The 22,910-nt window shown below is 36.2% G+C and overlaps 2 protein-coding genes across 3 annotated transcripts; one reads left to right on the forward strand and one right to left on the reverse strand.

Annotated features, from left to right (window-relative positions):
* The first annotated feature begins 924 nt into the window (after positions 1 to 924).
* LOC136217827 (PLASMODESMATA CALLOSE-BINDING PROTEIN 3) lies at positions 925 to 2,680 on the forward strand. The gene is made up of 4 exons (XM_066004493.1): positions 925 to 1,132; positions 1,218 to 1,460; positions 1,540 to 1,576; positions 2,031 to 2,680. The coding sequence occupies exons 1-4, from the start codon at positions 1,081 to 1,083 to the stop codon at positions 2,326 to 2,328; spliced, it is 630 nt and encodes a 209-aa protein (XP_065860565.1). The 5' UTR covers positions 925 to 1,080; the 3' UTR covers positions 2,329 to 2,680.
* A 4,096-nt stretch (positions 2,681 to 6,776) lies between these two features.
* On the reverse strand, positions 6,777 to 14,747 carry LOC136217828 (alpha/beta hydrolase domain-containing protein VTE7). Of its 2 annotated transcripts, XM_066004495.1 has the most exons (11): positions 14,477 to 14,747; positions 14,143 to 14,237; positions 13,940 to 14,037; positions 13,800 to 13,849; positions 13,526 to 13,621; positions 13,325 to 13,414; positions 12,743 to 12,835; positions 12,542 to 12,637; positions 11,993 to 12,058; positions 11,640 to 11,797; positions 6,777 to 6,931 (listed from the first exon to the last, which is right to left on the reverse strand). In XM_066004495.1, the coding sequence occupies exons 1-10, from the start codon at positions 14,657 to 14,659 to the stop codon at positions 11,645 to 11,647; spliced, it is 1,020 nt and encodes a 339-aa protein (XP_065860567.1). In that variant the 5' UTR covers positions 14,660 to 14,747; the 3' UTR covers positions 6,777 to 6,931; positions 11,640 to 11,644. The 2 variants fall into 2 exon arrangements, with proteins under 2 accessions (XP_065860567.1, XP_065860566.1); XM_066004494.1 differs by lacking the exon at positions 6,777 to 6,931 and having other exon boundaries at positions 11,530 to 11,797.
* Between the last annotated feature and the right edge of the window lie 8,163 nt (positions 14,748 to 22,910).

The raw sequence follows: 22,910 nt of genomic DNA on the forward strand, positions 1-22,910 counted from the left end.
ACAAGAAGAAAGAAACCAAGCAACGAACAGGAAGATGAAAAACCATGACTTCGTTTTCTAGGGTTCGGAAGTTGCAGAATCAAGAGATGAAAAGAGGAAAACGAGAAATTCATTGTGATTTTGACGAAATGGTGCAGATTTCGTGCAATTTAAAGGAAGAAAGGAAGATCAAAAGTCTTGAAATCATTAATGCAGGAGCAACTTTTCGCATAACCAAGGAGATAGGGGGGAGCGGTGATTCGCGGAGATAGGGGGGAAGTGGGAAGGTCAGGGGTATTTTTGGAAAGTCACACAAAATCAGTCTAATTATATAGTAGAATTAGTAAATGAGTTTAATATGTAAATGGGCTTCCCATTTGACCCAAATTTGTAATTTTCCCATTTTACAATTATAAGGAAATCACTCAATGTATGTTTGAATTCTTTGCAAAATGTGTAACCCAAACTTTTACATTTCCTAAGAGAGAAATTTGATGAACTTTACCCGATTTCAGGTTGCAAAAATGTTAGGATTACGTAAAAATTCCATTTAAGAATTATGATGTTAATAAGTCATATTTTATCAAAATGAAGAAAGGCCAACGTAGTAGAAAGACACATTTACCCAGGCGAAGGAGAGAGCAACCCTCCCTGGCTCTAAGAATCATACAAAGGTTAACCATGTGGTTGGGTTGGGTTAAGTTGTAGATGAAGCACTTGAGTTTATGACCGTTGCAAAAACAGAAAGTACAATAACAGTCATATACACCACCCAAATACTTGTTTAACTCCCTTTTTAATTCCACTTCCCTATGTTAATGTCACTCTTTCTTTTCCTTTTTATAATATTAACAATTCCAATAGTATATAACTATAAATAGTGTAGTATAATACACATAAAGCTACAGATACATACAGATACAGACACCTCTTCCACCCCCCCCCCCCCCCCCCCACCCACCGTCACTATATCTCTCTCTCTCTCTCTCTCTTATTATTGTCTAGAAACCTCTTTTCCATCCCCCAAAACTTCACTTCCTCATCCTCCACCTCTCTCTGTGTACTTTTTCTTAAAATTTCTCTCTATCTTGGCTAACAATCATGGCTGTTTTAGTGTATCTAGTGCTTTTCTCAGCACTAATTGCTCATTCAAGTAAGTTTTAATTTGGGGGTTTTCACTCTCTCTTTCTGGTGATTTTGCTTCTTCTAAGGCTTGATTTTGTGTGTTTTTGTTGTAGGTGCTACTTATTGTGTATGTAAAGATGGAGTGGGTGACTCACAGCTTCAAAAGGCACTAGATTATGCTTGTGGAGCTGGGGCTGATTGTACTCCTATCCTTCAAAATGGTGCTTGTTTTCAACCCAATACTGTCAAAGATCATTGCAGTTATGCTGTTAACAGCTATTTTCAGAGGAAAGGTCAAGCTGTTGGTAGCTGTGATTTCTCCCAAACTGCTACTACCAGTACTTCTCCTCCTGCAGGTAAATCTATTGATTTTGGCTGTCAAGTTTATCTTCCATTAAACACAATTTTAACCTTCTCCTTTGTGTTCCTCTGCAGGTACACCATCTACTTGTGTTTATCCTGCATCTTCAAGGTATGCTCTCAACTTTGAAATCTGATACTGGGTATTCTCTAAAATCACTTTCCCATTTCAGAAATTTCACAAAGATTTAAACTTTGGGTTTCATAAAGTTAGGTTTTGTTTGTGATGGAGTATCTTTAAACTGATGAGATCACTATGAATCTGATTCCTTTTTGCTTTTTCTTTGATAAAGCTTTGAACTTTCTTTGTTTGAATATCAAAATGATCGAACCCATATGCTGGATTTTTCCTTAATTGATATAGAATGATCTTAATTAAATTAGTAGCAGATCTAAGTAAATTGGGTAAAATATCTTTATAGGGTTTGCATCTGTGAGCTGTCATGATGTTAATGTTTAATAGTAATTTGTGTTCTTCCTTGTCCTTTTGGCTTTTTGAGATTCCAAATAAGCTTGACAGATGTTTTCCACTATCTAACGATCTAGTAATTTCCCAATTGTTACAGCACCGCCGGGACAGGCACTACAACCCCAACCACCGGGACAGGCACCACAACTCCGACCACCGGAACTGGAACCACAACCCCAACTACCGGTACAGGAGGAACCACAAATCCAACCACAGGAACCGGGACTGGAATTGGCACCGGGACCGGGACAGGCACCGGAACAACAGTGACTCCAACCCCATTTGGCACAGGGTTGGGTCCGACCGGAAGTGGGTTCGATAACAGTGGTTCGGGTTGCATTGAAGGGGTTCTGACACTCTGGTTTTCAGGGTTGGTGTTTTTACTGTGGGCTTGAAGATGAAAGCATAGAAAAGAGGGAGAGTTTTGGGGATGGTGATGATGATGGATGATGTGTGGATGAGATTTAAAGATGGGGAAAAAAGTAGACACGTCACTGATACACAAAGCCAACTAGGGTTTGTGTTTTTGTTAGTTTCTCTTCATCATCTTCATGTTCTATTCTCTTCTCTCTCTTTTTTTTTTGTGTTGTGGTTGTGGGAATGTGAAAAAGGGAATTGGATTCCCTAATTGAGTGGCGATGTGACATCTGTCCTTTTGTTTCTTATTTTTCTTTCTCCTTTTTGTATATCTAGGGAGGTGTAGAGCTAGTTGTAATTTTTTTTAATCTAATTATTACTATTTATCTACCCTGCCCCATGTTAATTTCATTTCATTTTTATTTTTAAATTGATGATGCAACAGATAAAAGCATGGATCGTGTTAATTTTATTTTTGTTAGCTTATATTAAGATGTTAAAATGAATAATATATGGTGGGAAATTAGGGTAAATTGCATTAAAGCTGAGTTAAAAAAAAAGTTAGAAAGTTGGAAAAGGAAGTAAGGACAAATAAAAATGGTTAAAGAGGAAGGAGATGTTAATAAACAAGAGTTGCTTTTTGCTTTGTGGAAGAAAAAGACAACAATTCTTTAACAATATTAATATAGGAGGAAAGACGATATGAGACGACACTATGACTGCTGAACCAACGTTTTTCGGCGACAGATTACTTTTTCGGTGGATAATTTTTTTAGAGGGGGGATTTGTTTGGGGAATAACGATAAGTTCATAATATAATACATGGATTTACATAACAATATGAAAATTCATTCCGATGTCTAAGTGATTTTATAATTTAGGAAGGGTTAAAGAGCACGGACTTATTGTGAGATAATAGTTAACGTACATATTCTATATGAATTGAGGATACTTGTGTCTCGTAAGGAATCTATGTCCTAGGAGGAATCGTTTGTCATGTGTTCTTGAAGTTCATCTGTCAGAGGAAGCCAAAGCTAAAGAGACGCCATTGGACAGGCTCCTTTGCACATGATCGTTAAGCTCAAAGGGGATGGTGCTAACGTCATTTTTGTGATGTCATTTTGCATGATATTAGTTCCATTTAGAGAAAATGATGAAGTGATTAGTGTTGGGTTTTTCCACATTGAGATGAGTGTTTAAATAGGCGCAATAGTATTGATAACATTCGAAATTTTTCCTTTGGGCTAAACTCTACGAAATCCATAAATACAAGGATCAAATAGCATAAAGGTTCAGTCTTGAAACATCCGCTAAAGTCAAATACATGGCGTATGTCAGAAGCTGATCCCAGTAGAGAATCTTGTTGGGATTTATGTTCTATAGATAATTGTTTTAGGATATAAATATTAATGAATAAATTGTTTATTTAATCATCTGTTTTAATAAGATATAGTATAATTAAAACTATATATAAAAGGCATTAATCTTTTGTAAGTAAAGTAATCTCAAGTTTATTTAAGTAGTTATAAAGTGTTCATACAAGCATAAAGTAAGACTATACTTTATAATAGACCAATAAACTTAAAATCAACCCAAGTCAAGTAATGTGTTAAATGGGTTGATATATTACTGTTGAGACATTTATGTAACAGTGTTTTCTGTCGAGACAGAGAGCTGATCTCACAAGCTTTAGATATGAAGATATCTAGACAGTTACATGGATCCGGTGAAGGTGTCCATTAGGATTGGGACCCGACTTGAGATAACAGTATGGATAGATTTATCTAAGTGTCACACTCAAACAATCATTAATTAGTGATTCTGGATTATGGAGTGTGATGCTTTGATTCTGTGCGAGCACGATCCACTACAGGGGAGGCCCTGGGATGTGTGAGAGCAAGGTTGGGTATCACATAAAGTAATTGCAGGATAGTTAATGTTAGATTGAGCATTCGTCACTCCTGATAAATAGGAGATATATCTAAAGGGCCGCTTGTGGTGAATTAACTGAAATCCTTGCAAGGTGACAGAGTTAAGAGTAGAAATGGAGATTTCACTTAACTTATCTTTCAGAGTAAATTCAATCTGGACAAGTAAAACACTTTTCGTTATATGTAACCTTGACACGTTCCATGATTATAAGAATTGTCTAAAGGATATAGTAGATGAAGGATCGAATTATACTGGACCTAATACGGAAAGGTAACCGTCAGAAAGAACCTAACTTCTTATCGCTCTGGGGGAATGTGACGATTCTGGTAAAAATAGTCCGCGCACTCATTCCGTTATGCGTTTAGTTAAATAGGTTTGGTGAAAGTAATTTAAATAAACATATACGGCTAGCTGCGGTAAGAATCTAATGGGTCACACATAGAATTAAGACCGAATGATGGAATGGTAATCTTGAGAGAAAGGACATGTATAGGCCGAAATATATATAGGGGATTATTAAATTGAATTAATTGATTTATGTAGATAATTATAATTAGATTATATTTATGGTTAAATCAATTAAAGGATAATATTTATTGGATAATATATTTCTAAATTATTATCCTAACTTAAATAAAAGAATAATATTGTTTGGAAGTATAATTTTATTATGACCCTGTTTGGTAAAGAGCGTTTTGGGATAAAAAGAACGGTTTTGACCAAATTTAGAGGTTTGACCACTGAAACCGCTGATTGGAGTGTTTGGTGGAGAGAGGTTTGAAAGAGAGTTTTGGGATGAAAACGCTAATTTAGAAAAAGCTCTTAAAATGAGCTTTTTCAATTAGCGTTTTGCAATATTAAAATTAATGGGCTTCTTTAACCCTAATAGATAGACTCCATCTTCTCCTGCGCCAAAATTAATGCCCTTATTCGTCTTTTTGCACAAACCGCTATTATCAATAAGCTAATTTTTACTAAACAGGTCTACACAAATAGCTAGTCAAATCAGCTAACAACTAATGTAATCAGCTAACAGCTAATTCCCAAACAGGGCCATGAATTAATATCGTAACTTAATTGAAATGCTCTAATGGGATTGGAGTTGTATTTATTAATTATACTTATTAGATGTAAGTTATTTTTATAAATGTTTATTTATTAGAAAAACCAATGGGATTGAAAGTCTAATTAATTAAACTTAATGGGAATAAGAGTTGGAAGAATAAAACACTATAAATACACCCCTATGTTGCATATTTCTACAATCCCATTCTTAGAGAAGAAAAGTTCTTCATGTCTCTCATTCGATAAATTACTTTTTTGTTCCATTCGTTTCTTAGTTCGTGTGGATACCGTTAGAGGCAATCTACTCTTGGTTGCTATTTGGTTGATTACTAACTTTCAGTTTTGGTTTATTGATTGTGTTCGTGACTGTGTTCGTGATTGACGTGACATCTACATGGGCACTTCGTTAGCAACAGTAGATAGTTCATCAAACTAAAGGTATTTTGTTTAATCCATCTTTATATGAAATAACGATTAACGGATCTTGGAAAAAGGGAAATAGATAAAATAGATAAAATTTTATAATTCCGCTGTGCCTAGACTTGTCTATTTTCCTTCAAATCTTGCTATACAGATATGCCATGAAAGATCCGACATGACATGAAGGGTTTATATCCGCCATTCAAGGCAGATACGCCCATGTTACCATTCAGTTGTCTTTTCAGAAAACGGTGATAATCAAGTGACATTAATCCGTCCATTAAATGCTTTAACGATCGAACCTGAAGAATGTATACTTAATACGTTAAAGGGCATTTAATATAAGACTGTTCATTTACCACTCCGATGGTTATGAAAATCACATATAAATACCTCCACGGTGCACTTACTGATTCCTTACTTTTGTGCTTTTAGTTTATTCTCAGAATTATTACTGAGTTAAGCATCAGAGTGTCCCCGGCTGAATCTAACGGCGTCTCACAAGAAAGAGTTCCGATTGAAGATTTTTCACAAGTTATCAAGTATTTAGCACGGGTATCAAATCACATGGCTATAACATCTCTATTGTATTAGCGCATCTCTAACAACCTTTTAGTTTGATTTTTAAGTTAAAATTTGAGGATAGAAGGTTAAAAATCAACTCAAACGACTTTTTAGTGGCTTCTCAAATTACTAAAAACATCTCCATAATCTCTATTAATAGAAAATCTATCTACTCTTAGTGTTCTCTTTAATTCATTTTTTTAGGAAAAAGTACATAAATAAACCTTATGGTTTAAGTGATTTTTAAATATAAACTACGTGGTTTATAAAAGTTTGCAAACTAGTACATTGCGGTTCATCCCGTTAGCAAATGCAGTCCAAACTGATTAACAGTGTTAAAAAAAGTAAAAATCAAATGGTAAAGAACTATTTTTATATTTATATTTATTTATTTTATAAATTACACTTATTATCTAATTATCACAAAAAGAACCAAAAACAAAAACAAAATATCAAATTTACCATCTCTCATTCCCTCACATCTCTTTAATTTATTTTCATTTTCTCTCTAAACACATTCACACTCTCACTATTTTCTCTCTATAAACACACTTTTTATTGTCTCAAATTCAATAAATTTAGACTGTTTATTCGGGCATAGATAAGATTGGGGTTTTGGCTGTTCTTCATTTCTTGGCCCAGTGCAACTTCCACCATTTCCTGCTATGTTAAGAAAGTTTTCTCAGTCGCTAAACCCAAACATCTAAACCCGGACTCATTCGTTATCCAAGGCAGTTGATTAACATTTAAACAAACTCGTTTTGGGGGTTGAAAGTTGAAATTAATAGTATTCATAAAATAGAGAGCGAAAATGAGTCTGTTTAGAGAGAGGAAATAGAGAGGGGGTGTGAATGTGTTTACAGAGAAAATAATGAAAATAAATTAATGAGAAATATGAGAGAAGGATGTGGATAGTGAATTTGATATTTTATTTTTGTTTGAGAGTTTTTTTTATGATAATTAGATAATAAGAAGCTTAATTTATAAAATAAATAAATATATAGATTAAAATAGTTCTTTACTATTTGATTTTTGACTTGTTTTTTTTAACACCATTAGTCAATTTGGACTGCCTTTGCTAACAGAATAAACCACAAGATACAAGTTTGCAAATTTTTAAACTACGTAGTTTATATTTAAAAATGAGTCAAACCATATGGTTTATTTTTATACTTTTCCCTTTTTTATTAATAATTTATTATTGAGGAGTCTCTTTACTCTCACTATTGGTAAATATAACAATAATTAATAATTTTAATAATAAAACAATAAATAAAGAGTGAATATGAGGAGTATTGTTGGAGATGCAATTTCTTAGTAACTCTTCAAATCACTAAGGTCCCGTTTGGTAAGATGTAATGATCTTCGTAATGGAATGACTATTACATTGAAGGCTCATTACCATGTTTGATTGCATGTTACAATTTCATTGTAATGGAATGAGAAAACCTTGAGTTAAATTTTGTTGAAGAAATCTTGTAATCCCCATTACATAGAAAAATGACTTGAATATTCATTACATTATCATCTAACCCCTCATTTCTCAAATCTCACATCTCATTATTGTCAAAAACGAAAAAAGTAGAAAAACATGAAAATTGAAAAAAAAACGAAAAACCGAACAAATGAGAAAAATGTAAAAAAAAAAACAAAAACCGGAAAAAAGGAGAAAATAGAAAAAAGGTGAAAAATGTTGCAAAATGGAAATTAAAAAAATGGTGAAAAATGGAAATTAAAAAAAAAACAAGAAAAATGCAAAAAATATATATGAAAAAGCAAAAAACTATATACTAATTTATTGATTTCGGTTAATCTAATTTTGTATTTGATTTCGATTCGATTTTTCACATTTTTCGTGCTTTTTACGGTTTTCGTTGATTTTAATTATATAAATAAAATTTTATGATTACATTTAATTAGGAAAATATAAGTATTGTAATGGTAATTACATTCCATCATAATTGTCAACCAAACATGGTAATAGAATCACTATGCCGTTCCATTACATTACAACTTTGATTATATTACAACATTGATTACATTACATTGCATTACAGTATTACCAAATGGACCCTAAGAGTCAATTATTTATATTATTTATAGATAGTAGACTAAGAGTGAGCATCTCCGATAGAGGTTGGTTTAGAGAGTGCCAAAATTTAACGCCTAAAATATAATATTTTATTTCTTCAATCATCCAAATCACTTTTGACAACTTTTGTTAAATAATTCTTCAATAGTAAGCAACTTAAAAAGTTACCACAATGGCTGTATAAATTATTACTTTATATATAATTTATTTTAATTAAAATATTATAAAAATGTACATCAATAGTAATAAAGTAAACCATTTTTTTATATTAAAAAAGTTTGGCAACCTTGCTAGAAAATTTCAAGCAACAACCCTTTAAAAATTGCCAAAACAATTGTCACATCATCAAAACTCTTCTAAACACCATCTATTGAAGATACTTTTAGAGAGGTTATTGATGTTCCAAGGTTGGCTCAGTGTGTAAATACCTATCATCTAGGTGGTAGCCAAATATCGTTTCAATGTGAAAGTTCACTATTGTTAATGCGACAACCATGTCACTTTTTCGGTGCGGAAAGGATTTACATACTACTTTACTTATGACTTTAAACCAATTACGGAAAGAAGACGCATCCCAACATCCAACTGGTCCCCATAGATGATCATCTCATTATGGCATTTGATTATCAATCGTCTCCATCTTTGACATCCCGACAACCGCAACGATCGCTTTATCCGATTGCACATGAAGATCACCCCTGAGTCTCGATCTATAATGATGTTGTAAGCATCCTCCAAAGTTTTGGATTTTAGCGCCCACGGATGGTTAAAAGCTTCAAACCTTACGCCAGAAGAACTTCTCTTCTTGCCAAGCCCCCACGACTAGATCACTTCAAACAACCACTAATAGATGGTGCCAAGATCGCGCTCGATGCTCCATTGAGGCTCCAGAACTCCGATGAGGCTCTAGAAGGGCAATCAAAATAGAGCAATGGTTTCTCGAATGCCCCCCCTGCCGGTTTGGGTAAAAAAGGATGTACCTTCTCCATCGTAGCCTTCGGGTCATTGTCCTTGCTTTTCTTAGGTGCACTCGACTTCGTCTCTACAGCCTTCTTATCTTTAGGTTGGTTTCTCTTCCGCAAAGTAGATGGCTATTTCAGAACAGTCTCAAATGACGGAATCTTTAAAAATGGATCGCGACCCACCAACTGCTTCAGACATACTCACTTCAACAAACCAACAAGGTTGACCTTGACAACAAACCGCTCCCAAAGAAAAGAATAAAAGCAGGAAAAGCAAAGAGAGCAAGATAAAAAGGCGGGTGTAGAGATTGATCTCATAGTCCAGCGAAAAGATAAGGTACCATGGTCAGAGAGTAACATCCTCTGATCACCGAAATGCACAACCACCTGCCTTCAGTCGAAAAAACTTCCACACAAAAGAAAGAAGGTGAAAAACGAAGAAGCGGGAAGTAATTATCTAAAAAACCTCAGAAAGGAAAATATTTACAGAAAAGGCAAATAAAGGTTAGTTGTACACAACTCATGGAAGGTTAAGAGTAACACCCATCATAACACTTATTTAAAACGACGCCTTTTAATTTAATGTGAATTGGAATACACAAGCATGTATAAAAAAAAGATAGAACCTGCCTCCTTAGTTGCCTCAATAAGGACAAGACACATGTTCCCTGCCCACTTACTTCAACAACAACAACAAAGCCTTACTCCCGAAATGATTCAGGGTCGGCTAACATGAACCATCATATAAAATCGTGAAATCAAGTCGTGTCAGCGACACAAATTCTCTCTCTCCACTCTGTCCTATCCACTACCATATTTTCCTCAATCCCCACTAAACTCATATATCACTCTCGATCACCCTCTTCCAAGTTTGCTTAGGTCTTCCCCTACCCCTCACCACTACATCTCTTTGCCACTCTTCAGTCCTTCTAACCGACGCATCAAGCGCTCTTCGTCTTACATGGCCAAACCACCTTAGTCGGTTTTTCCTCATTTTATTCTCAATAGATATAACCCCTACTTTTGTCCTAATTATTTCATTACTCACCCGATTCTTTCTCGTATGACCACACATCCATCTCAACATATGCATCTCCGCCACCAACATCTTATGAATGTGACAGTGTTTCACTACCCAACACTCCGTACCATATAACAATGTTGGTCTGATTGCCGTGCGGTAGAATTTTTCCTTCAATCTATTAGGCATGTCGGGGTCACAAAGGAAACCCGTAGCACTCTTCCAATTCGTCCAACCAGATTTAATCCTATGAGCAACATTTTCATCTACTTCTCCATCCGTTTGGATAACAGATCCTAAATACCGAAAGCAATCCGATGCCTGAACAACTCTCCCATCTAGGGTGATTGTCCCTGCCTCCCTACTCCTATCGCTGCTAAACTTACACTCCAAATATTCTGTCTTACTTCGGCTCAATTTAAAGCCTCTAGATTCTAAAGTTTGTCTCCATAGTTCCAACTTCCTCCTCACGCCTTCTTTCGTCTCATCAACCAACACAATATCATCTGCAAACAACATGCACCATGGTATACCATCTTGAAGTGAACTTGTTAGTTCATCCATAACTATGGCAAAAAGAAATGGGTTTAGTGCAGAACCTTGCCACAAAATGGTTGAGACACACACAAATTGGCTTTTCTCAAAACATGAAGGAACAAGTCGAAGCACTCGTATGAAATAGCTCGTCAACCTAGGAAAAGGGGGAGGGAACTTCTTGATGGCATTTGAATCCCACGTATTTACTATAGGTCGACCCACTTAAAGCCCATTACATGGACTAGTCACCACGCTGAGCCCACCCCTAAAAGGTAGAATATGGTAACCTCAAGATCCCGACTCTTCGAACACGGTAAAGCTCAGGGACATTATAGGCTTCCCACTCCCTATCCTAGGTCTATATAAATGAGCAAGGTAACAACCTTAAAGAGAACTGCCCTCTCTCTCTACATACATACTTCTCTCTATATATTAATCTCTTACTGATTTAATAGTCGGAGTGTTCCAAAAATCGTTCCGGGTGCAAGTCAATCTACAATTCAGTGGACCAACTACAATTCAATCTCAACCTCAAGATCTCAAGGCAGGCAGCACTTGTAAAGTTGTAACTTTTCTACTCTCTGTTATAATCTAATATTTTGCACCAGCGAAACAAAATATTTCTATTGAAAACAAAGTACCAATAGGATTCTAAATCCGAAAAGAATATATTAACAAATGCAAACGAGTCATCATTATCTCTAATAAACGAGCCTAATGTACAATAAGGTACAAAAACAATTGCTTAGAATGTACCTTCCCTACCGTGGAGCTGCCCGCACCTCTTTGTAGCAATTTTCTTTTATAAATTCCACCATCAATTTAGCGACAGATTTGGGCTTTTCCACATGAGGAATATGGCCACAATCAGGTATCTGCCGTATGATTGCATTTGGAAGTTCACTGTGCAATCTCTGCACCATATGATATAGACACGAGTTCATACGGGCAGAAAACGCTTAAAATATTATCAGCACAAAACTAATTAGTTACAGGTTGTACAAGTTGTTCTAAGCTCTTCATATAGGAGAAATTCATGTGTTTGTTTCTTAAGCTGTAATGGAATCAAATCCATTATAAACTATAAAACATAGCATCGAAGTACTAACCACTGCTAATTTGTTGCTAATAATTCGGTCATCCTCGCCCCATATGATAAGAGTCCTCTTCTCAACCTGCACAATTTATCATAAGCAGCAACTGCATTCAGGAAAGGAAGAGAACAAGGGGGTGGAAGGAGAGGATATAGAAGTTTGCGGTGCTCATTGCCCTGTCCCAGTGTGGAAAAACAAAAAAACTCAAGATTATACTTTCTAGATTTCGCTAGCAGATAGTACTGTTTTTGAACTTTAAATTTCACTTGGACAAGAAACTGCACTAGAACTATACCACTACAAATGGAAAGATCATATATACATACACATTAAATACATAATTGTCCGTTCTCATGAACACAACATGAAGACAAAATTAGGATGAGTTTCCAAATGAAAAAACTCATAGGCAACTGGCATGAGATTTGGCCAGACATATTCGTAAATCAGCAGTATGGACTTCATGCAATATAGTTCAAGAGTTGTTTTTTTTTTTAACTTGTGCAGTTTGAATGAAGGACATGGGATAATCATGTCAAGAAAAAAATAAAATTTTGACAGTACCTTATCTATCAGATTACTAACGCTGTAACCACCACCAAGCATAAAATTAACAGTTGCATCTTGCCACCAAGGATATAGACAATGTAAGCGACCCACCTAGAAATGATAACATGAATAACAGAACAACAAAAAATCAGGTCCGACTTTGCTAGAGCACAGCTTTATTTTTAGCAGTCCAATTTATGAAAAGAAAACACTTACTTTCATCCAGTCTATGGCAGTACTCAATGATATACCATTGAAGGACAAAAAGTTGGCATATAAGCGCAAGGGGGTGCTCTTTAGTATAGAAGCCTGGTTAAAAAGAGCACTTAAGGTTATTGCGAAGGTTTATATTAGGGAAAAAATAAGAAAAATGTAGAAACATATACCCATAGTAGAGCCGATAGTACAAGATTACAAGAACATTTATCTTTTTCACAATTAAGAATTATTGTAAAGCCAAGAATGCTTAAGTTTAATTACGAGATCAGCACATTCATGTAAAAGTCTTGAAAAAACAAAAATAAAATCCAGAAAAGTTTCTGTGACAGTATGATTAGAAGAGGTGACTTAAGGTTGTCCTTTTCTCAAGACAACAAAGAACAAAAGCAATCATCCCAAACACATCACTGGTTTCAATATAAGGATTCTATAAAACTTGTTTGAGGCAATTGAAGTTGAGAGCTGCAAGACACTTATACTTTATGATGGAGATCAATCTAAATTGCTTTGAATGGACAAACAATATTTTGTGATAAATGATGAAGATTTAGGACTTCATTGAGTGAATAAAAGACTTGCCCCAATGTATGCTAATGTTTTTGGTAACTTTGCTAAGTCTCCTGTGCCTTCAGCATATACACTTGCGTCGATCAAAATCAGATTCTCTACCTGAAAGGATAAGATAAAGTTGATCAGTTTTATAGCTATCAGATGCAATGCTATTTTCTACTTCCTTGAAAGGGATTAAGTCATAGATATAGATAATCCAGAAATACTTACAGCTTCAGGATGATTGACAGTAAAGTCAATTGCAACAGCAGCACCAAGGCTTGGTCCAACCAAGATGATAGGCCTCCCTATGTGAGACCTCCAAAACTGCAATTGGTAAACAATGAGCCATAATCTATCTTCAAATTTGTCTCTTTTTTACTGAAACTATGTCATGCTATAACTTCAGACACAATGATTAAAGCGTGGAGACATTCCCATTTCCCTTCATGTATCCTGTTCAAGACTGAAGATGAAAAGGCAGTCTTGAGACCATAGGAAGTACCTGATACAGATGATTGCGCTTAGATGCAACATCGCATGATGGAAGTCTTTCTGGGAACCAAAAAGTGGACACGTGGTAATTAATTAAAGGTTGGGAAGTAACAAATAGATGGTTAAATATCAGAGAAATGCAGAGCAAACCTAAATCAGAGAAACCCCAACCAAGAACGTCAACAGCCCAAGCCTCAACACCAGCCTCCTCAAGCAGTGGAAATGTGTATCTCCATTCCAAGCACGAACTGAATTATGACATGAAGCAAACTGTAGAGACACATTAATCCATCGGCAAATTTGTGTACGTGGAATCTGAAATCAACTGTGCCAACCAATACATATATTACTACCTGTCAAAGCCGTGGAGGAGAACCACAGGAGTAGTCTTGCTTTGTACTGAAGGCTTCACACAACTACTCATGATACACTTCTCTGAGAGATTGACCTACATTTTCAGCAAGCATATCAAGGTGTTAATGAGACATTCGCAATTCACAAGTCTCCCAAAATAGAAATAAGCAAGATGCTTAGGGTTACAAATTAGAAAACAACAAATATAATGCAATTTAAAACTCAAAACTAAGCACAGGTTTTCCCCAATTGTTATCAAATCGGACAAGGTTTTTGTCACAGAAATACAAGAGAAGGCCATTAGAAACAAAATGAAATGAGAAATAAGCATACAGGAAGTCTTTCAATTCTTGCAGCCAGGTTTCTAGCGAAAGAATCATTGATATTCTCAACTTGTTTGGGCAAAAATGGAGGGAAATTATTCGCTAAAACAGTGAAGCGCCTTCGAGGTCTGCTGGTTCTACAATTGGGGGGCAATAATAAGATAGGAGAGGTGGTGGGTGTGAGGGCGAACATCTTCCGTTGCCGGGTGTTGGATTTCTGTAACCAGAAACAGGGTTTATCCGAGCGCAAATATGTGACTTTGAAGGCGGGAGCAGTCTGTGCACCATGCAACCGGTTTAAATAGTAGAAATATAATAACTGATACAATTTAAATAATATACAAAAAAAAAAGTACAGATATATATATTTTTAAAAGAAGTACAGATATTATACTCTCTCAAAAAAAAAGTACAGATATTATTTAAATAATTAAATATATATATTTTTTAGGAAACAAAGTACAGAATCGATAGGAAGGAGTATATTAAAAAAAAAAGAAAAATTCTGCCGTGAAATATTGTAATGTGCAGGGTAAAATTCACTTACCAAGCCGGGCGAGTCTATAATAATAATAATAAAATAGCAAAATCAATTTATATTTAAAAAAAATAGTAATTTAGATTGCACGTACAAATACTCATATCAGTTTAATATTTAAAAAATGTATCAATTTAGGTTTTGATATAGACCGTGACACGTTATTTATATTACTCTCTTAAGTTCTATCAATTATATTTGGGAAGATAAATCAGAACTTAACGGAATAAATAATATGAATGGCGTCTCACGTTCATATCAATATCTAAACTGGTACCATTTTTTAGACGTTAAACCTATATTAGTGTTATATTATATGTGGAGGCTAAATTGGTATTTTTCTAAAAACCATGCACATATTTTGATACCTTATCTCCAAAAAAAAATATATTTGAAAAGGAAGAAGGAAAAGAAAGGAGAAGGAATATTTCTTGTCTGGAGTATCTGTTGTCAACCTTTAGAGTGTGGTGGACTGGGAATTAAAAACATGAGTATGTTTAATTCAGCACTTCTTGGGAAGTTCAGTTGGAAACTTTTAAAAGGCGACAGCTTCATCCCTAAGCTTTTGATTACTCGCTTTCACACGCATTCGGGCTTACCAAATCCATGCATCTCAAACTCGTCAGTCTGGTCTTCCATGAGGAGGGTATATGAACAAATTAGAGAGGACATAGTGTGGTGGTTCGGAGACAACTCCCGGCTAAATTTCTGGACCCATTCGTGGATATCCCCGTCTGTCGCTAATCAGCTCGGCATTCCGCCTAAGAATCAGCGCACACTATTTGAGCCGGTGCGAAATTACAGGCTGGATAACTCGTGGAATAACTTGGACCGGCTTCTCGAACACGTCCAGACTCGTATTCTTCGGGTTCAAGGTAATCAGGATGGAACCGACACCTGCATTTGGAAACATTCCATGTCGGGAGAACTTACGTGATAACAACCCAAATTATTCTTGAATAAGGAATAAGGGAAAATTAATAAAGATAATGACAAACCATTATTCCTTCTAAAAGAGATATTTATGCATGATTAATGTGGAATTAATGATAATTAATGCAGGGGTGAATATGCAAATAATGAGGAAAAGGAAGGAGTTTCTAGCATTATGCCACACCACGTGGACCATGGCGAGATACGCCATAACGAGATACGCCCGATGAGAGCGAGTAACGGAGACCTGCCATTGTTCTCAAGGAGAGCGTACATACGCCTTGACGGATTCAAGAATACCAAAAGGCGCCTTTATTACCATCCATGAATGGGAATAAATACAATTAAATGACAATTAATAGTCATTAAAGCGGAATAAAGACTCGACTGTTCGAATACCTCAACTCTGAGGGTTTCAAGGATAAATGCTGAGATTAATGGAGAATTGATAGCAATTAAAGATGAGTAATGACATGACTGTTCATCTACATCTCCATAATATCCAAATATCATACATGGGGAAAAAGGATAATTAGACAAAGAATGAAGGATCCGCCATCAATACTCTTATGGATAAGGATCCACTGGCGAATCTCCAGATGGCGTATAAAGCAAGACTCATAGGTGGCGGATCTATAGATTCTCCAACACGCCACAAAGAGTCAAACGCCTTGGGAGACCCGCCATCATACCTCGATACGCCAACTCAACGGCAGAGCCGATTCCCAATAAAGGCAACTAATAACTCATTAATGTGCTAACGGTCATACTTGAATAAGATCAGTAACCGCCATTAATGGAGCATTAATGGAGACTTTCTAGTTACCGAGGGTTACAACTACATGACTATAAATAGCTTGCATCCCAAGCTATTGAGGTACACTTACTGATTCTCTACTTTTATGCTTACAGTTTATTCTCAGAAATATTACTGACTTTGGCATCGGAGTGTCCTCGGCCGATCCCAACGGCGCCTCACAGGGAAGTGCTCCGATCAAAGATTTTTCCACAAGTTATCAATTGGTGCGGTGAAGGTGGAGCTCTAACAAACAGAAGATCACAAAATCTTGATTGTATAGAGTTTCACAAAGAACAAAACAATTGAGTCAACGGAATAGAAATCACAATCTCAAACCTTGGCTCAATCAGTACAACAAATCTATCCAAAGATCTCCATATATTGGTGGGAAAGAGTTTTCTACATTAAATCTGGAATTTTATGATGAAAAAGATAAGTTTCCTCCCCTTTCTTATTTCATTTTTAATTAAAGAAAATTGAGATCCCCCACTCTTATAAAGTGCTATGAATATCATTACATGTTATTATGATAAATCTAATAAATTGTGAAAGATAAAGTAATAGACACAAATCTTTCATTAAATCTTGCATGCTCAATATGCCTTATATTTTTATGCATGACAAGTGTAATAAGCTATTATCATTGAATTAGTACAAGATGCATGTATAAAATCCGTAATCTTGGAATTTTATAGAAAAAAATCCATCCATTCAAGAGGATTTTGTCATTTGATATTAAAATGTCATAAAAAGGCTCGTGTAATTACAGATCACTTAGGTCTGATCAGTCTTTTGGATGAACATGCATATAATTATTAAAAGAAATTACAAAGAAAATCATATTTGGTTTTTTAGGGTACAATTCACCATCATCTATTCACCACCATCTATGTATGACTTTTCTCATATATAGTACTTTTAATATCAGAAATTCATATTTTTGAATATTGTTTTGTCAAAAAGTTATTTTATCCCATTTTTTACAAGGATGTGTTTATTCATATAAAAACTGTTTATTTGACATTGTTAGAATTTCTTTTACCAACGTAAGAGACTTGAACATATTGAATCTATTTGTGATTATCATGTAATTGTCCCTAACTATTAAGGCCATTCTGGGATGATGAATTACCAAATTGGATAAACAAAATTTTCATGTCCTAAGCTAACTACAAAAGAGTGTAGGTGATGATGAATTTTGAGCAATTTTCCTTACACCTCAAATTGGAGGAGAATCATGGTACATGTATTTTTCTTCCAAAATTACCCTTTGCATTTATTTTATTTATACAAATGAAATGATATAAGAATAATTTCATATATAACTATATTTGTTTAATTACACTTCATCCAAACAAGGCATTAATGATCTCTGAATGCCATTAATGCATGGATGCACAATATTAATTGTAAGTAAATAGCAACTATGTAAGATATCTTACCCAATATAAAATGTCATAACTTTTATGATGTTTAAAATAAATATACTATCTTGGATATTAATGCGCATTGAAATACAAAAGGACATTGTTCTTAAACCATTCTCATTATGGTTATTTATTAAGAATTCATTATGATATTTATGTGCAGTAGTAATCTTTATGGTTATGACCGTTATATGTGTTATTATTAACACAAGCATGAATAAAATTCTATTATGAATTTGTTTGACATATAATATTTACTCGGTTTTATCCTTTGACTAAGTTCATTCTAGAGTCAGGGACCAACGTGAAGGAATTATTAAGTTGATCCCGAGATGAACTAAAAATTCCATAAAGAGACATTGCATCGTACATGATATTTGCCAACAAAGGCCAATGCAAACAGTCTTTCGCTATGAAGTCTGTTCCTTGGATCAAGCCATTGATCCCCAAGGTAAGTGAATATAACTCTTATGCCTTACCACAATCTTTTAATAATGGATAGGGTATGCCCCACTTCTGGAGTTCTTTCAGTACTAACCCACAAGTACAAGGGAATCACTAATACTGCAACCAGTGCCTAACACTGACATGAAAAATAAGGCTCAATCCAAAGAAGTGTACATTCAGAGTCACTTCAGAAAAATTCCTTGACTATGTCATTAGCAAAAAAGGAGTTAGAGCAAATCCAGATAAAGTAAAAAGCCCTGCGAGGAAAAAGGTGAAAAGAGCGCCTAAATGAAAGCCCCACTATGGGTGAGAAAGATCCAGAGGTTGAGCGAGCGGATCATCGTACTAGAAAGATTGTCAACAAGCATATCAAGGTATAAAACAATTCCTAGCAGAACCACCCTTGATGAGCAGACCAATCTAAAGGGGAGACCTGCATTTGTATCAATCTGTCATGGATAAAGCTATGTGCATCATGGTTATTCAAGAAGAAGAAGGTCAGCAGTTCTCCATCTATTATGTTAGCAAAATGTTGAAAGATGCGGAGACAAGATATTCGAAGCTAGATAAAATGGCTCCCACGGTTGTGACAACATCCATCCGCGTTAAACCATAGCTCCAAGCATAACCTCAACATGATCGAGATCAAGATCAAGAGCCGGCTTCACCATCATGATTCAACATTCAACACACGAATGATGAGATTGAAAGGCGAGTGCATGTCACTCTGGATAGACAAGAGAATAATGCAGAAAGATACGCCACCCAGTTAACAGGATTTCGCCATTCACAGCGCAAATCATGGGGTACGAGGCGGAAAAAATGATTAAAGCTTCCAACTTGCCACAATATAAAAGAAAAGAATCAATATAAGCGGGACATTACATATCCCGAACCCAAAGGAGGGGAGCATGTAACCGATGGAAGAAACGCCAAAGCGTACTACAGGTTGGCCACCACACTGAAGCTTGCTGGGAGCTGTCAAACTAGATAGCTTTGTCCAGAATAACAAATAACAAGACGACAAGCAGAAGACAGATCCCAAAAAGAAATTCAAAAGTGTCATTAATGTCATAGCAGATGGACCAGTGTATCAGCCACCCGTGGAAAAAGCAAAAATATCCGTTGTGGATAAAACATCCCTCAATTGCCCCTTTTGCAGAAACAGGTCCAGTAATCTCTCCACATACAGATGCGTTGACAATTGAAGGATGGGAGATGAAATGAAGCGAGTAATGGTAGACACGGGCAGTTCTTGCAATGTCATCACCATAGGTGCATTCGCCAAACTAAAGGTTGATCCGATCCAAATAGAAACAACCATTGTTGACATCATGGGAGTGACAGGTCACACTATCCGGACCAAGGACCAGGTAACTTTGGAATGTAAGCTGGCAGATGATGATCAAGCATGGATTGGTGATCTGGAGTTCTCTATTATGAATGGACAATCAGCTTATAACATCATTCTTGGGCGGCCGTTCATCTCAAAGGTTGCAGCCCTAATTTCCATCCGTCGTATGGCAATGTACATTCCCACCAGCAAAGGAGGAATAATGATTAGCGGGAACCAAAAGGTGGTTCAAGAGACCTACTCGGCGTCGCTATCGATCCGCCCACAATTCAAAGATGACGAAGGTGAGGAAGATGAACTTGTCACTAAAGCTTTGGGCGACACGGAAATTTTCCTTATTGCTGATGGAAAACGGGTGCGGATCGCCAAAGGATTAAAACCTGAGATCAAGGAGGATGTTACGAAAGTTCTCATTGAGTCTGAAAACGTGTTTGCATAGGAGAATGAGATCCTCACAGGAGTAAGCCAAGATGTGATTACTCATAAGTTAAACATCATTGAGGATGCGGTTCCAGTTGCTCAGAAAAGACGGAACCATGGGCCTAAAAATCAGTATTTTTACGTATTCTTATATGTGCATTAAACTGTTATAGTATCCTATATTTTATAATTTATTCCTGATATATGCCTAGTGGCTGGCGAATGAAAAGTTCCACAGACGGATCAATTACCTCAAAGATAGGACAATTGATCCCCATCACGGGCGGATCCCCTTTCCACAAAAATAAGAAGCACAGACCCTCAGGAGCTTTCAAATGAGCTCAACTCTCTCCTCAAAGACAGGAAAAATATTGGTCACCATCAAAAGCGGGTTAAAATTATCTCAAACATGAGAAAATTACACCCTAAACTTTCTCCTCAAAGATAGGAGAACTATAATCTCAGCGGCGGATCGATCTACCTCAAAGATAGGAAACGATTGATCGTCGTCAGAGACAGAGTTAAAACATTTCTCAGACGTGAGAACTTTACACTCTCAAATACTCTTCCCAAAGAAGAGTCTCAAGACCTGGCGGCGGATCGATTCACCTCAAAGATAGGAAGCAAAATCGATCGCCTAAGGCAGCTTAACTTCCTCACCAGGAATAAAAGCTTCTAACCTTCACAAAGGTTCACACATTGGGGTACGGCTGGCCAACTACCCTAAACAATCGGAGAAATCCTAAATCAGATTCTAAAAAGTTAATTGCTAAAAGATATAATGCATTAGTAAAAATAGTTCTGGAAAGAAAAGGGTTCATCCAACAATGAAGCCTCGTCTTCATCTCCAAATAATGAAGCCTCGTCTTCATCTCCAAATAATGAAGCCTCGTCTTCATCCAAATAATGAAGCCTCGTCTTCATCTCCAAATAATGAAGCCTCGTCTTCATCCAAACAATGAAGCCTCGTCTTCATCGAAGTAATGAATCCTCATCTTCATCATAGAAATAACAAAGTCTCGCCTTCACAAATGCAAAGTAAAACACTTTGGAAAATGAGTAAAGGCTAAAAAAGCAAATGCCTAGAGTGTCAAAACCCCCCACAAAATGCACAAAAGTCCCTAAATGGCTGATCATTCTTACTGATCCCTAAGGGCGGGTCATTCTCCTCAATATGGCAGAACTGAAGAAAAGAAGTCCCTAAGGCGAATCATAATCCTATGCGGTAGGAACAAATGGTCCCATAAAGGGCAGGTTATTCCTTTCTAAAAGAAATATAACTCTCAAGAAGCCCCTAGAGGCTAACAATGGATACGGTTGGCCACCTATCCACGAAGAAGCAAAATCCCCTAAAAGCGTATCATATCCATATGTGATCCCCCATCTAGGGCGGGTCCACTTTTCTCCAAGATAAAAAAATGAAACACCATTTAAACAGCCCTAAAGAGCTTTTTATACCTTTAGGGGGGCTTCTGATAACAACCCAAATTATTCTTGAATAAGGAATAAGGGAAAATTAATAAAGATAATGACAAACCATTATTCCTTCTAAAAGAGATATTTATGCATGATTAATATGAAATTAATGATAATTAATGCAGGATTAATGCAAGGGTGAATATGCAAATAATGAGAAAAATCAAGGAGTTTCTAGAATTATGCCACACCACGTGGACCATGGCGAGATACGCCCGATGAGAGCGAGTAACTGAGACCTGCCATTGTTCTCAAGGAGAGCGTACATACGCCTTGACGGATCCAAGAATATCAAAAGGCACCTTTATTACCATCCATGAATGGGAATAAATACAATTAAATGACAATTAATAGTCATTAAAGCGGAATAAAGACTTGACTGTTCGAATACCTCAACTCTGAGGGTTTCAAGGATAAATGCTGAGATTAATGGAGAATTGATAGCAATTAAAGATGAGTAATGACATGACTGTTCATCTACATCTCCATAACATCCAAATATCATACATAGGGAAAAAGGATAATTAGACAAAGAATGAAGGATCCGCCATCAATACTCTTATGGATAAGGATCCACTGGCGAATTTCCAGATGGCGTATAAAGCAAGACTCATAGGTGGCGGATCTATAGATTCTCCAACACACCACAAAGAGTCAAACGCCTTGGGAGACCCACCATCATACCTCGATAAGCCAACTCAATGGCAGAGCCGATTCCCAATAAAGGCAACTAATAACTCATTAATGTGCTAACGGTCATACTTGAATAAGATCAGTAACCGCCATTAATGGAGCATTAATGGAGACTTTCTAGTTACCGAGGGTTACAACTACATGACTATAAATAGCTTGCATCCCAAGCTATTGAGGTACACTTACTGATTCTCTACTTTTGTGCTTACAATTTATTCTCAGAAATATTACTGAGTGTCCCCGGCCGATCCCAACGGTGCCTCACAGGGAAGTGCTCCGATCAAGGATTTTTCCACAAGTTATCATTATGACAAAATTCCTATACAGCTCGCTCCGCTCTGTTTCGCCGGCGGTTCC

Source organism: Euphorbia lathyris, chromosome 2 (assembly GCF_963576675.1).
Source record: "Euphorbia lathyris chromosome 2, ddEupLath1.1, whole genome shotgun sequence".
NCBI lineage: Eukaryota > Viridiplantae > Streptophyta > Magnoliopsida > Malpighiales > Euphorbiaceae > Euphorbia > Euphorbia lathyris.